Here is a 15,994-nt window from a genome sequence, read left to right as displayed (position 1 = left end):
TGTGTAGACTAACTGATCTGCTTGCTTGAATGCTTCATTGTAATCATGCAGAATGGAAAGGATTGCATCAGACCAGAGAAAGAAATCTTCTGTCACCAGAACTTGCATATTTAGGTGTGTGGCTGCAATGAGCCCAGCCCACACGTAACATCTGCAGACTCAGAGCTTTCAGATGCACCTCCCTGATCTCTCCTCCAACTCCTCTCTGAAGTTGCATTCATCAGTGAGTTACCCTGTAAAGCACAAGCCTTCCCGTGTGAGCTGATGGATTGTAGCCCCAAGTGAGAAAGGACAGCCCTGACTTTTGATATTTCCAAAAAAGTGTAAGTGGTCCTAGTTACACATGGACTTTTTGCCCTTCTCTCCCATAGCAATTCAAACAGTGGTGGTAAATTAGTTTTACGAGGCATTAGTAGAAGAGGTCAGTGAGTTTTATTACATTCACGTGAAAAGTTGGAGCCAAGAATGTAAAATGAAAACCGAAGATGAAGAGTACTGGAAAGGAGAACAGGGTTTGTGAAGTGACCAAGTGTATATATGATATTGTGTAAAGTCCCAAAGAGTCTTCAGTCTTCTCCTTCAGAATCAGTTTTGAAGTTACAGCTGTTGCGAAAGGCTCCAAAGAGGTCAACCATGCAGGAGGGCTAGCTGAGAAATAATTCAAATAGGTGGGACGAATGCACTGAATTTGTGCTGGGGTGGTTGTAGCAGCAGGTTTCCTTATGTATTCAACATTCATCTAGTTTGCAAGATGGGTTTGCAGCCTTGGCCTCAGGGACCGGGCTGAAGTTATGGGATGTGATGCATCAGAAAACCAGCTTGCAACTGCTCTTCTCCATTGAAGAGAAGGCTTGATCAGCCTGCAGGGGTGGCGGGGCTGTGTCCCGACATGTGTTCAAAAGGATAACAATACAAACACAAAATATTAATGCTGTGGTGTTCTCTAGTGGTGATTGACAGCTCCAGACACCGAGATGGCATGTTCCTCTGCCAGCAGCCTGTGGAAAGCTGTTCTGACATAGCCAACTCACTTGGCAGCGGAGCCGTGGCTGGCCCGCAGCGCCTGATGACTCAGTAAAGTCCTGGAGTTGTTATTGCAGTGGAAGAAGTCATTCTGTTCTTTAATTCCTTTGTGCAGCCCGTAGATCAGTTGGATGCTATCCTGCCAAGGCCCATCGTTAGTAGAAATTATAATAATGCGAAAGTGTTTTGGGGCTGGGAGAGTCGTGACTGTAGATTCAGCGTTGGAGCTCGTAGTTCCAGAAGGGTTTTCCTTTGCCATGATGCGGAAGTCTACCGGCACTTCAGAACATAGTTTACTTGGTTATCGCTCAGTGTAGCAGCTGGAGGCACTCATGCTGCTAGCCCACCCACATGAGCAGGACGTGGCACGTCTTCATCCTTTTTTTCCTCTTGGTGATTAATCATGTGCTTTCATTACTCAAGAGACTAGATCCCCAGAGCTCTGGTCTTCACATTTCTGTTGCACGCTCATGTGAGGAGCCGATGGCTTCATCCTTCTTGCTTATCTTCCCTCTGTCATCCTGTTGCTCATAGGTTCATGTTGCTTAGGCAGAGATAGGGTTGATGTACTGGTTTTTGGGAAACCAAGGTCTAAGCAGAATCAACAGTGATCTTATTTGGCATCTGGTTAGGTTTTTGGTTGCACACCATGATAAATGTGAGTTGAATTTGTGCCAGAAATCTACCTGGGGGGTTAATGTCTTTAATTAAGATGGACAAATACATAACTTGTGAGAGAGTTTGTTGTGCTTCAGGAGTTTGCATAAATACACTTTTGCTTCACAGAGATTGTGATGGTTTTCCTTAATAATGCTTCTATCTAAGTTTTGGGGAATTTTGAGGCACACAGCATTGCTAGTCACTGTTGGAAACCAAGCTTTGTGAGGAGAGAGAACTGTGGAGCCCGATTCTGAATCTCAGCTTCTTTCCTGAATAACCTCCACTGAAATCAAGGGAGCACAGATGCGTTTCATTATTATTCAGAGCAGCAGGAGCCATGGTCCTCTTTTTTTTGCTTTTGCAGTTTGTGTGTTTTCAAGCATTCTTCTGAATGATCACAAAAATCCTGCTGCAGCGTGAGGTTGAACTAGGTACTGAAAGCCATTTTTCAAGTTAATTCTCTGGCTTTTGAAGTTGGCACATTCCTTTCAACGTGGAGACAAAGTTGCTGTTATGCACAGGAGAAGAGCATGAAGATGTTGCAGCTTTTTGAATAATTAGGTGGGATTTGGCATACACGGGGTCTGCAAGGAATGGAATCGGTTGGAGGGGTTCATCACTCAGTGCTTGCTCAGGGCAGTGGTGGAGTCCCCATCCCTGGAGGGATTGAAGAGTCGTGTAGACATAGTGCTGAGGGACATGGGTTAGTCGGGGACTTGTCAGTGTTGGGTTCATGGTTGGACTCGATGATCTTAAAGTGCTTTTCCAATCCAGGTAATTCCGTGACTTGAGCTCCTTGGCGCTGGGAAGGTGCTGGGTGTTTGAGGATTCGCTGGCCTCTAGTGGGGAAGCCGAGTAGTAGCTACAAGAAGCATCAGTAGCTACAAGAAGCACTGGGTTAGTGTGTGTGCTAAAGGAAGTTAACGTTACAAAGCTTTGGTTTGGAACACTCGTTTTGCCTAATGAGCTCCTGAAGCAGTTGAGGGAGGTCCTGGACTCGTGTGCAGCAAGCCCTTAAGAATATTGTGATTTTTTGCAGTGTGTGTTTTCAACCTCTTAGAGGTAGTTCAGGGAGTTCAGGAAACTCCAAGCATATACATTGAGAAGGGCTGATTTTTTAGATCAATGCAAGCAAAGTTATACCAAACTAGACTGCGAGATAAAACCAAAACTTAATGGTACGAAGCAACCAGAACTTAATCTCAGAATTGAGAAAGAGATGAAACTGTCTTCTAAGTTTGTATAAATGATGCTACCCATGGCTCCATTGCATACATCTCCTTTTTTCTATTATTCATCTAGTATTTCTGTTTCCTCTAAAGAGATTTATATAAGTTGGCTGCACTTTTGAATTCCTAGGGCACCCTTCTTTGCACCCAGTATTCTCGTAGTGGTACCTTGCTGCTGCTCCGTGGCTTTCTCTGCTTTTGCGCGTCGCTGCTTGGCAGTGAAGTCTTGTCTGCTGCACTTGTTCACGTGCTTTTCTTTCCCAATCTTGGAGAAAACTTTGTAGGAGTGAGAGGCACAATGTGATATGTAGCTCAAGCCTGAGAGACTTAAGGGAAATCGATTTTAAAATAAATTTTAAAATGTCAGCATTGGGAGCCAAACAAGGTGGATTTTGTTTTGCTTTGTAGATTTTTTTTGTTGAGAGTTTTTGGGGGTTTTTTGTTTTGTTTTGGTGGTTTTGGTTTTTATTTTGTTTTGTTTTTTTTAAGGTTTAACCACTGTAGTGGCTGTGGTGAAATTAAAATGCTGGAAGACTCCTATCTGTCCCTATTTAGTTAAATAGCTTCCCTACCAAAAGATGCCAATAAGCCCTTTTCAATTAAATGCCCGACCCTTTGAAATTTTTTATCCCTTCTTCAAGCCTGCTTTCCTTGATCTGCATCTTTCTATGTCTCTCTCTATCCTTAGTCTCAAATAATCTAGTTTATTAAGATTTAGGTTATACTCAGGGCCCTACGCATATAACCAAGCTTTTGGGAAGGGAGTATAAGGAAAATTAATTTTGCATGAGAGCTCTTTGTCTTTTCTTTTGATTATATTTCAGTCTTTGACAAAGACATTTGTATTCATCTTGGGTATTGCCATTTTTGTATGTTATGCTATAGATAAATAAGTATTCACAGTGTACCTTACGTACTGTTCCACACGGGTGCCTCCTGGGATGAGCATTGTGTCTTTGAATACCCCGAAACAGGCACTGCTAAATACAGATTGCAGTTTGGGTTCGCATCTACCTGCAGAAGCACAAAAGCAAAGAAGGTGGTTAATGACACGTGCTAATGATCCTGGCATCGTGGTTTTCTGTTTGCAGATGTGAAAGGTCCACCTACACACAGACTGTCCTGCGGCCAGTCCCCCTACACCGAAACAACAACATGGGAGAGGAAATACTGCATCCTGACAGACAGCCAGCTGGTGCTGCTCAACAGGGAGAAAGAGGTGAGAGGAGCTCACGTTGGCCACTCGGGATTTACCTTTTGGCCTTTATTGGTAAAACAGGAAGGCAGCTTTTTTCATCTCCCCTTTGTTTTGTTCATGAGTCTAGTGAAAGGGGGGGGGAAAGGGGAGCGAGCCTGTTGTGCATAGCGCACAGTTCTAATCCAGTGACGGTTGCATGGTGGAGATGACAGCAAACCGTGTGCATCCAAAACTCCCTGCTGGAATTTTACAGACTATGTTTAAGCCTTCCACTACATCTTCCTATGTTATTGCTGCTTTTAAAACCACCACAGCCACGTCAACATACCTCCTCAGGTGAGTGCAAACGGTAGGGAAAAGCACAGTACAGGGGAAAAGGGATTTGTTTGTCGGGCAGCGCTGGGCAGAGAAGGTGTGTGCAACCTTCACACTGTACAGTCATCCTTGCTGCAGTCACCAGGTAAGTTTTGAGACAGAGGTTTGCCCTCTCTCTTGCTAAATGCAGCAAGGAAGATTGAGTGCCCCTTGGCATGGATAGACAAAGCTATTGCAACCACCTTTGCTTTAATTATGAAATTACTCTGCGTGTGTGTATATATAGCATGTAGTGCCTGGCATTGTGCCTTGCAGTGGAAGTCATGTTAATATGGTTAAAGAGGAGGCATGTTTTAGCTGATTGAACCACTGAACAAACGAACATTGATCATTCCCTTCTCCTAGACTGTGCCATGATACATTTGTTTTTTTCTTGTGATATTTGATGTCTACAGGCTGTCACGAATACAGGAGCTTTAGAAGCATTTCATAATGCTCCTGGATTTGTTTGTTTATTTCATTATTCTGCTGTAGATTTATTGGGTTTAAAAATAAATATTTCAGGAGGAGCTATAAAACAGGAATGTTTTCAGATTACTGAAATAGATTTTATTACATATAAATGCCCGTGGATTTGAGTCTAATACCATGGCTTCCTACATTTGGAGATTACATTATTTTTTGTGGTTTTTCTTGATTCTTCTGAAGCTTCTGTGTACGACTCTGTAAAGGCTGAGAGTATGAGACCTGTTTCTGATGCAGCACTAAATATTTTTCATCTTCAGCTATGATCAGGTTTATTTAAAAGGGCTGAAATATTTCCTTGCATAGGGGAGAGTAGGAGGAAACGGTTTAGAGAAGGACTTGAGTTATTAAAAGGGAACAACATCAATGCTAATGCATAGGAGAGGTGATCAAACACAGGGAAAATGGAAAGCCAGTGTCATGATGTTTGTTTACTGTGTAATTCTTTTTCTAGTCTGACAGGACTGTCACCTGAGGAATTAAAGTGTATACTGAACAAACTTAAGGACATGTCAGAATTATTCTTAAAACTATACCAGCACAGGTGGGCTAAAAGGCTGCATCTCACTAAAGAAATGTAATTGAAAACAACACTGGCTCATATCACAAATGATTATGTAAAGGTGGTAATCATGCACTTAAGGGTTCTTAATTTCTCCTACCACATACAATTAAAAGCATTTTGCTGGGAGTAAGATGAGTCTTTTGCTTAGATCCTGAGGAGTAAGTTTGGGAAGTCAGATGTATCTCTGGTGCATGAAGTCATTATAGGCTATGTTTAAATACACTCTGATTTTTGTCAGAGTTTGGAGAAATTAAATATCAGACTCTACAGAGCCTGGGTTTTAAGTACAGTAGTAACCCCAGAAAATCGAGCAGTGGAGTAAATCTTTGCAGTGTACTCTCAAAGGAACCTGCCTGCACTACCACGATGAGAAATGACTTGTTTGGGGAAATGCTGCATGCAGGTGGGCCAAGCAGACATGCCTTTGGTGCAGGTGTGACTCCACATGCTGATAATGCAATTTGTTTCAGAAGCTAGTAGCTGGAGTCAGATTTGCCATGCTGATTTTCAAGTAATTTGGGAGTATATTAAGTGAAAGGAAAAAGGGAACTCCTTGCAGAGTCATGAGTACCCTGTAGGAAAATAAAAGGTTGTTTTAATCTAGTTTACAAGTCTGTGCACATGGCAGTGTACATATGAGCCCTTAAATGCCATACATACAGGGGTAGAACTGCTAGGTAAGAGAGAGGCACAGAGCTGACGCTCTGGGTTTGCACCTTCTGGTTTTTCTGAAATAGAAATATCCCTTGTAGCTTTCCTGAGAAAGGGACGGGGAGGCGGCTCAGTTAAATTTTACTTGGCAAGTCATTCAGAGTTGAAAGGGGCTCTATGAAATGTGAGCTAGAAGTGAGGGTGAACAAAGGCCTAAGGCAGCAGTGGAGAGAGATGCTTGGGAAGAGCATAATGATTGAAAAGTATGTAGGAGGGGAGTTGAAAAAAGCCCATGGGTGGGACCACAGGTACAGGGAGCCTAAGCAAAAGACCAGGTAAATAAGGAAGGAGCAGGTTACTTAAAGAAGAAAATTGAAGATTAAAGTAAAATTAATATAAGGGTGATGCTGGAGGAGTTTTTTTGGTAACCTGAAATGAGGTGAGATAGGCAACAGGAAGCTGAAGATGGAGAGGTTCCTGCTCTGAACATGGAGACTGCCGATTGAGTGGGTAGGTGAGAATTTCTTTGGACTGCTGAAGAGGATCTTAGAAACAATGTGAAGGACAGAAGTAAGGAGGTGAGTGTGGGGGAAGGAGGAGGAGAAGTTAACAGCAGAGTGCCCTTGCAGTCGAAGGGGAGCACTTATATCATCACAAGGCTGGTATAATTTGAAAACTGTAAGTCTGAAGCATCTCATTTTATCCTCTGTGCATCTGCTTTGTTACTTCATGGAATAAAAATCCAAGAAGCTTAGCTTGTGTGAAATTGAAAGGGAACAGAAATGTTTGATGTTTATAGTACTTTGTAAAAATCATTATGCAAGTATGTACCTCAAAGCCAAACAAGTAGGAAAACACATACAAAATACAAACAGGTAAGTGAAAGATCTCTTAGTTCTTTCGGGTATAATGCTAAGTTTGGTTTCTTTCAGTCAGTGCTGTTAAAATACAGCATTATGAATTGTACAGATTTTTAAGACTGAGGGAACAGTACAGAAATAAACAGAGCAGTAAGAAAATTCCTTTCTGAGAACATCCCACCACTATGGATTTTTTTATCAAGGCAGTTTGCATAGAGTATGTGCAAGAGAGACTTTGCGCTGTGCAAGTGCAAGAGTAGGCTGGAAATTAGAGAAATTTTGAGGTACAACTTGATCCAAAAATACCTGTAATTACTTAGACAAAAATAGTCTGATGGTATCGCCTTGTGCAGTGTAGAAAAATATTAATTACTTGACACCTTGTCAGCTTCGTGAAATGAAAGTAGGTGAGACTGGAGAATGAAGATTATTAATGAAGGGAAGAGACTGATGCCCAAAAAGTAAGTAGAGAGAAAATGAACCCCTGTAGGGACATGAAAGACAACTTAGCAAATAAGGAGTCATGAGTGACAGGAGATGTGCAATTACTACAACGTATCATGGTGTGGTAATATCTAGCAGCATCCTCCAAGGTGAGGAGAACAGGTCTAGATTGATTCACTTACAAATCAAGTTGGTTTTGTTTTCTGCAGGGAAGAGTTTCCCCACTGTCGAGAAGGTGTAGATATTTTCATCCTTTGTGAAACCTGTTCCATAGGGTAAGAGCTGTGAGGGCACACTAAAAGTGTCTGCAAACTCAGTGCTGTTTCAACAGGGAAAGGAAATGAGTTAGTGTTTATGAGGAGCAGTTTCAGCTAGATAATCCATTGGACAGCACTTTCAGGAGGGATGTGACAAATGGCTGCATCTGGTTTTGGGCTGCTTTTTAGTCAGTCTTTGTCGGTAACTTGGCTGCTGTCCTGCAGGATCTTTTCATTTTGTGTTCAGTTGGAAATGAAGACGAAGAGCACTTTTCACTGTGTTAGACTCTTTCTTTTTCCTCCCTGCACCCAAAACCTCATCTTTCTTCTTGTCTTTAGAGGTGGTTTTAATAAAGGGCAAAGTATAGTAAAAAGCTACATTCACTGTGACAAGATCTAATACTTACTGCTGCTGGTGACAGAGGCCAGCAGCAGGACATCTCTGATGTATTGTCCTACTCGTCCATCTCCTGTGACTGACATTAATAGCAGAGTGACAGCAGTGCTCCCAGGAGAAAGCAGCAAGAGCAAATATTGATGCATGAGGCCCCAGGGGGATTCTTCAGAACTGTCCTCTGCCATTCTCAGAAGACTTGTCACATTGGTATCTCACAGTAAATACATTTTACCTGTAAATAGGAGTTGGTCAAAGCTGAACCCAGTCGTAAGAAAAGATTTGCTTCAATTCCCAAGTGAAATTAATAATTTATTTTCTAGAAGCCCAAGGAAATGTTTGTTTGTTTGTCAACGTTTTGAAAGTGGATTTCTATGTCAAAATTTTAGCCAGCTTATAACTTTCTGGAGGAAGGTAAAAATTAAAATGAATTATTTAACTGTTTTGTTGGCGTGATTCCAAACTTCTTGACTATTAGTTCAGAAGAGGCTGCAAGTTCTCAAGTTTTTGGCTTGAATCAGTCTTTCCAATCTTGAAAAATCTGTCTGCAATGAAGAAACCTTTTTTCCTACCTTTTTTTTTTTTTTTTTAAAAAAAAAAGAGCCTAGTTCAGTTTGCCTTTAAAAGGCATTAAATGCCTGTAAAGCTTTTACTCCTAATCTCTTCTTCATAAAACCACTAGAAATCCCAGACACAGGCTTTTTATACTTAAAAGCATGTTCAGTGGCAGGTGAGCTGTGATGTTCAAGAGTTCAGAGTCCAAGCTCTGATCCCATCCTTGTTAAATTGTGAAATTTGCCAGTGAAACGTGGCCTATGATCAAAAATTGTCAAGATTGCCAAAATTGTCAGCATTTGGACTGTCCCTAAGCACCTTCTTGTCCCAGAGTTAGTGTCCCAGTGAATCCATTTGACCTACCACCGAGCAGTTTATATACCTGATTAAAAACATGTCCAGCCCGGAGAGGTTCAGAGCTGCTGACCAAGATTATTTTGCATGTTCTTGAAGCTGTATTTTTAAGAGCAGGCTGATCTTATGCTAAGTAATGAATACTGATCCTGTAGTCTTAGGGTTAGTTCTTAAGGGCAATTAATGACAGAACAAGGGGAAATGGGTTTAAGCTGAAAGAGAGGAGGTTTAGATGAGATATTAGGAAGAAGTTCTTCACTGTGAGGGTGGTCAGACACTGGAACAGGTTGCCCAAGGGAGTTGTAGATGCCCCCTCCCTGGAAGTGTTCCAGGCCAGGCTGGATGAGGCTTTGAACAACCTGGTCTAGTGGAAGGTGTCCCTGCTGCTGGCAGGGGGGTTGGAACTGGATCATCTTTAAGGTCCCTTCCAACCCAAACCATTCTATGATTCTATAATATAGACTGAGACTGTGGTTTTGGAGGGGTGGTACTTAAAACAACACAGCACTTTCAAGTCAAACTTAAGGGGGCATCTTTTTTAACTACTTTGCTACTTTCATCTTGTCCATGAAGTTGTGGGATGTTTGTATATTCTCTGGTGTAGATCAAACTATGTAGCATTAATACGTTGTTCCTTATACAGCTGATAGAATTACGGAGTGAAATAAAGAGTATCAGGTTTTTCTCAAGCCACTGTAAATACACTATCAGAGTAGTTTTTGCTGGTGTGGGCTGTTCTGCACTAGATGAACATAGCTACACTGTTGAACCTTTTTTAGTGTGCAGCCTAACAATGTTTTCCTAGTCTGGGCAAATGCGAAGTACAAGAGGCTAAGTGACCCAGAATTAGGACCTGAGCTCTCAGACAATCTTCCTGTTAATGGCTCAGTTCCTCTTTGAAGATAAATCCTATCTCTGGTATGCAGAAGTAGATTTGGTTTTGACACCGACTCCGGTGAGCTGCAGCCTGTTTGCTTTTCCCAAGGACACAAAGGACAGCGTGGCCTCAGTCACCATTCTCCTCCTCACCCTCGGCAGAAAGTCAGCAGTGTCCCCTCAGCTATTGTCACTGTTCCTGTATACACAGTTATCGGGGGTGATAGTAGCGCTTTTATTTGTGTCAGTGGATTAAAGGAATGTTTCTATCATCCCATATCTGAAAGCATACACAGATACCAAAGGGGAATACTTGAAAGAACATGGACTATATTCATTTCTTGGTTAAAAAAATCTAATAGTGGAGAAACCTACCCCACAGGGTGGTAGCTTGATGCTTTTAAGGTGTATGGAAGCAGGTGTGTGGTATGACTGGTAGTAGCTGTTCTGGAGACAGGGCTTGCAGCATCCCACCAACAATGCTCTGAAGGAAATCAGGAGAGGCAGAAGAGGCAGTGGAGCAGAAGAGTGTTTAGAAGGGAATAAGACCAAATAGAGCCTCCAGATGTAAACTGAAAATCTAATATGTGATCTTGATTGAATGAATGTGGCATAAACTAACAAAATTAGTCTCTGCTTAACTTCCTAATATGCTTTCGCACAGAGATTGTTCGTCAAAGGAGCTGCTGTAAAAACCTACCGGCAAAGAAAGTACCTTAACAGTATAACCTCTAGGGATTTGGGAAACTTATTTTGAAAAATGAGCGCTGTTTGAAAGAGACAAATAGACCAGCAGAGGAATAAATAGCATTAAAAAATGACCTTAAGAGAATGCTAAATGCTTAAAAGTCAGGAAATGCCAGAACTGGTTTGTGAGAGCCATTGTCATGCAGCCTGTTTCTGAAATAGTACAGTATCTTGTACATCTTTTACAACCTTCAGTATAAATGAATAATATCTTTTTGTTTGCTATTAATACTCAGTTTTCAGAGATGGTTGAAGATATGAAACGGTAAGCAGCACAGGAAATATGACAGGGGTTTCTATTCCTTTAGCTGCAAGTTGTCTTTTATGTAGCTGTAGGAAAATAAATTACACTATTGCATGTATTGTTGTTGTAGTGTTGAAGCCAATGTCCTCATCAAAAGTGGGCTGAGATGTTTTGGGCACTGAGGGGTTGTGCCTGCCTCCAGCCCCTGGACACTGCATCTCTTCCTCGTCCCCCAGGTTTCTTCCAACTGTTGAATATAACTGCTTAAGGTGGCCCCACCAAGTTACAGATTCCAGATATGGTAAAAGACACCAGACCAACAGCTTTAGAGATAAACAATTTATAAATAACGTTGCAATAACAAATATAGATCAGGAGTATAATTATCTTGAGTTTTTACAACAAGAAATGCAGTAACTCAGAAGCACAATTAGCCAGGTCAAAACGACAGCAGATCCAGTAGTTCATCAATACTGAGCTAATCTTAATATCTGAACATGCAAAGACATGCAAAACCATGGTCATAACCATGATTATCAGGCAGGGCAGCAGGAAGCAGGGCATGGTTTCCTTGGACAAGTGACTTGGACCAGCTAGTGGGTTCAGGGAATTCCCAGTTCCTCGACTGGGGTGTCGTCTCTTTGAGACATGGAAGCACTATCTAGACTTGTTAATTAACCATTGCATCCCACCTCTGGCCCCACTCTGTGCCAGTACTTTGGGGTGGATGGGGCCCAGAAGTACTGTAGAAGGCAGTACTGGCCCCAGGTGGAGACTCAGCTGAGGAAACAGTGGTTACCAGGCACTACGAGCCTGTTGCTTGGTTCCATAGATGATGTCTCCATGTGGTCTCCATCTTTGGTGACCAGCCTTTCAGTAGCTTGAAGGATCTTTGCTGTCTTTTGAACCTCTTCAAAAGGGTAGAACGAAGGATGTGTTTTTCCTGCTGGAAGCAATGTTTCTTTCGTGATGGAAGGAGGTCTTCTGCGGGCAGGGACAACCTGGATTATACCTCTGGCAAGCAGGTAGCTATCTGAAGTTTTTCTCTGTCTGCCTTTCTATATGCAAAGTGACTGATGCTTAAATTAACCCATGCTGATCCTGTAAACAAAATCAGGATACACAAAGGTGTGTGTATAAATTCATAAAGTAATTGGGTTCTCTTCGTTGTCCTCCACATCTCTTTGTACCTTTTTTTTGGATTGGATTAGGAATACCTCAGGTTTGTTTCATGTTCCCAGGTGTCTATACTGTTGGGCAAAGTGACTGTGTGGCTTAGGCTCTTTTAGAGCTCTTGACTGTTGTCTAAATGCTCTCCAGCTGTAGTGATAGGTAGCACAATTTAACACTTTTTTTCCCCCCCAGCATAAGTACCTCTCTAGCAAAATGTAGTCATCCAGGCAGGTGTTTAAAAATAAAAGTTAGGGGGGAGCAAACCCCGAGGGGTCAAGTTCTGCCAAAATTTCAGAAGAGAAACAAGATCTTTATACATTTACACTTTTAAAGAGAATTAGCAGACAGAATTTTATTGCTCTGAAATAGTGAGGACCCCAAGCCTTTCTTAGAGCCTTCTGAGGTCCCACTTTTAGGATGAGTTTGACTTAATCATAGAAGGATTCCCCTTTCTCTGTGTGCTCAATGCAATCAGCCAAATGTCCATTTTTCTTTGAGTTGCTGTAGCTGATCATTGAATATGTGCTGAGACTGCAAAAATGCTTTTGTAATCTCAACGTTTCACATGTAGCCATCTGACCAGCAGCCTCTGCCTGACTCTCCCAGTGTGGAAGTGGGCAAGGCTGGGTGGCAATGGGTCCAGCATTGGAGAACCAGTTTGGAAGGGCAGGGCTGCCTTGTTAGTCAGATGGGCAGGCTGTGTTGTGACTTGATACCTCTGGAGCACAGGTTGGTGCACACCTGTGTGCAGCTCTCTCCAGGCTGCATGTGCACTAAGGCTCCTCACCGCTGCAGTGCTTTCCTGGTGAGCCTCAGGAATTCTGTGGTAAGGCTAGGCGTGCCAAACTGTGTCTGAAAGTTATTACCAGATGAGTGGAAAATTAAATTATTATCAAGATGGCATATTAACAGCATGGTTCAGTGGCAAATTAACAGCTGTCAACATCCTTTTTACACAGGTGCCCATCGATGGGGTCCAGGATCCACCGGTGGATGCTACCAAAGGGCGATGCCTGCGGCGGACGGTGAGCGTCCCCTCCGAGGGCCAGTTCCCCGAGTACCCACCAGAGGGGGCCGCCAAGCTAGGTAAGTGGAAACCTCAGCCACAATAAATTGATTTGAATTTATAGCTGCGAGCTGTATCAGAGGGATACTGCTCCCCAGGCAGCATCCTTGCAAAGGAGCCCGGTGAGGTGGGTAGCATCACAGCCAGGTGATGGTGGAGGTCATGAGACTGTGGTGTTGTTTGTAAGTGCCTGCCAGCAAAATTGCTTCCAAACACCAGGATTTATCCGTACATCAGTGAAGTTATTATGGAGTGCCAGAGAAGCTGGGAAGGTTTGTAGCTGTGTTTGTAAGATTACTAGACAGCCCTGGGGTTTACGACTGAGAGCTGCTTGAATGCAGGTCAATAGGAATGCAGCTCTAGCAGATAGCTTAAGTGGCTCCTGAGTCCCTCTGGAATTTCTTTTGCTTCATATTTTCATAATAAATACTGGATAACAGGTTTTTTCTATAACTTACCTCATGCCTGCCTGTTCAGGGTACAGTTCCTAAAAGAACAAACCAACTGCCTGCTGCTGTTGGCTATAATTACACGTTGAAATCTAGGGAAAGCAAAAGAAATGGCAGGTATTAAAAGTGACAGACAAAAGCTCTGTTGCAGTGGTTTCTGAAGTCTAGATTTGGCTTGATTCCCCCTCTTTATTCCACCCCACCGGTGGCTGCATAAAGAGCATCATTCCAACTCTTTCCAGAAGAAAGGAAGAGTGCAGGGAGGCAGCAACCACGCACAAGTGAACTCTCTATTCCCAACCTATGCAAGAAGCTTTCCTTGGCATAGGCTGATAGGATCTAGGAGCAATTCTTCCTTAGTTCAGCTGTAAAAAAAAATGTCAATCGTGGGAGAGAGTGAGCTCTGAGGAAAAAAAGTAACATGCATCTCTAAACAGCAAAGCAGCCTCGATAACATCGTTGTCAAAGGTGAAGAGCAGGTAAGGTATTTTTAATTTCACAGGCTCAGCTGGTTTTTATGCCAAAGAATTTTATTCTGTATGTTGCTCACAAGTCATTAAAATCCCACTCTTTGAGATAGTTAATTAACACATTACAACTGTAGTACTTATTTATTTGTACTTGCCCGTAGAACTACTTAACTCTTTATTATTTGAGGAAGGCAGTAGGGTTCTTTTTTTTGTTTGATTCCCAGTTTAGAAGTCTGAAAAGAAACAGGGCAGGTTGGGGATTTAGGAAGGAAAACTGCAAAATACTTGGGAATGTGTGACAGACAGAACTCCTATTGGATTTGTTTGTGGCATTTCAAACACAGCTCTAAATTATCTCCTTGTTTTTTGACAGATGAAGAAATACTCATTCTTGTTTGGAACTAAAACCAATATTAAACCTGTTTACACAGTGTTATAAGCAAAGTACTTGCTTCAGGTGTGGGGCTAGTGAGATAAATGAAGAATCATATTGCAGCCAGTCTGTGCTATGCAATGAATATTATTTACAGCTTTGCAAACTAGAAAGACCTTTAAAATCTAGGATTTAAAAGACTTTTTCTATACCATGTGCAAAAAAAATGTGTAGAAGGCTTTCTAGCACTGAGCATCTGAAGAGCTGGAAATCCCAGTGTTGTGTTTTTAAATGTAACCTTCTTAATTTTTCTTGAATTACCATACAGAGTAGATGACTGTGGTATTTGGGTATATGCCTTACTATATATTTTGCTACAATTTTAGATGCATGTGGTATCTTGTAGTGTGCTACTTGATGTATGCCTGACAAGAATGTGTATTAAAAGTAAAAGAGAAACTTGTATCCATATGGTCCTCTCCATATGAGAGCTGCAACTGTAGTGAATACAGACATCACAAAGTGTATAGCTAAAGGAAGTGGGCATGTGGTGGGAGGGGAAGAAGAGAGGCATGAGCTTGAGAAAAACTGAGCAATGTCCATACTGTGAGGAAGGATGAGTGAGGGTAAGTAGGAGGAAAGTATATCTATTATCTCTGATTGCAACACCCTAGGTAGTTCCCTTGTTTTCACATCCTGGTTAGAAATGTCTCTTACCGTGATTACAGAATTCCTGCTAATGGAAAAAAAGTGGGTTGAATAGCGATGTGCCAAGATGTTGAACCAAAGGACAAACCAGTGAAGGAAACCATTACACATCTTTATAAAAGAGAAAGAAACGGATGGTGGCAGCCAGAATGTATCATCAGCAGCACAGATAACAACTGGACTAAAATAGTTTTGGAATGGACACTAAAAGCTGAAAAGTGCAGCAGAGGCAGCTAAGATATCTAGTAGAGAAATGGCTATGCAGAGCTGATAAGAATATCGAGCTTGTCCTACGGAATCGTGTGCGTAACATGGCAACAGCAGGCGTTGCGTCTTATCATGATACCTGAAATTTCTGCTTGCAGATGAGCTCCTTTGGGCTGGCTCTAGTGCAGAGGTTAAGGCATAGCAGTGGCATTTGCTTTTTTCCCCTAAGGTTGTCATACCTTTCTTGTGATTTGTTGATTTATCTATTTATTTATTTTTAAAAAGGAAAAATCAAGATGGAACTCTTTTCATCTGTAGCGCTACAGTTACAATATGAAAAGTCAAGGATGTCGTATGAGGTCAGTCTTCTTGGTAATGGAGCAACTGGAACAGTGCTTGTTCTTCAGGGGCTCTGCATAATCAGCAGTAGTACCCATTCTGCAAATTTTTGTGGCATTCTTTGTAGCATTGTGTGCACATCCTTGTAGCACCATTCCTAGGAAGTGTGTGGGAGAGAAACTACCCACGTTACAGCTGAGAAGTTGAAGCAAGAGGTGTGTAACTCGCCAAAGGTCAACATGAAGTCAAGTGTGCTTTACCCAAGGGCTGCTGTAGTCATTCTTACCATCTCTTTCATTTTTACCCTTGCTG

At 42.1% G+C, this 15,994-nt stretch overlaps 1 protein-coding gene across 1 annotated transcript in view; it reads left to right on the top strand.

The window, feature by feature from the left end:
* RASAL2 (RAS protein activator like 2) overlaps positions 1-15,994 on the top strand; it is a 125,393-nt gene that overhangs the window by 22,882 nt on the left and 86,517 nt on the right. The window contains exons 2-3 of the mRNA XM_029084264.1: positions 4,004-4,131; positions 13,030-13,156. Coding sequence (XP_028940097.1) covers positions 4,004-4,131; positions 13,030-13,156 — 255 coding nt within the window. The remainder of the gene's footprint in view (positions 1-4,003; positions 4,132-13,029; positions 13,157-15,994) is intronic.

This window comes from Antrostomus carolinensis, unplaced genomic scaffold (genome assembly GCF_000700745.2).
Source record: "Antrostomus carolinensis isolate BGI_N321 unplaced genomic scaffold, ASM70074v2 scaffold8043, whole genome shotgun sequence".
Classification (NCBI taxonomy): Eukaryota; Metazoa; Chordata; class Aves; order Caprimulgiformes; family Caprimulgidae; genus Antrostomus; species Antrostomus carolinensis.
Note: the sequence above shows the minus strand (reverse complement) of the source record. Positions and strands in the feature narration are given on the sequence as shown.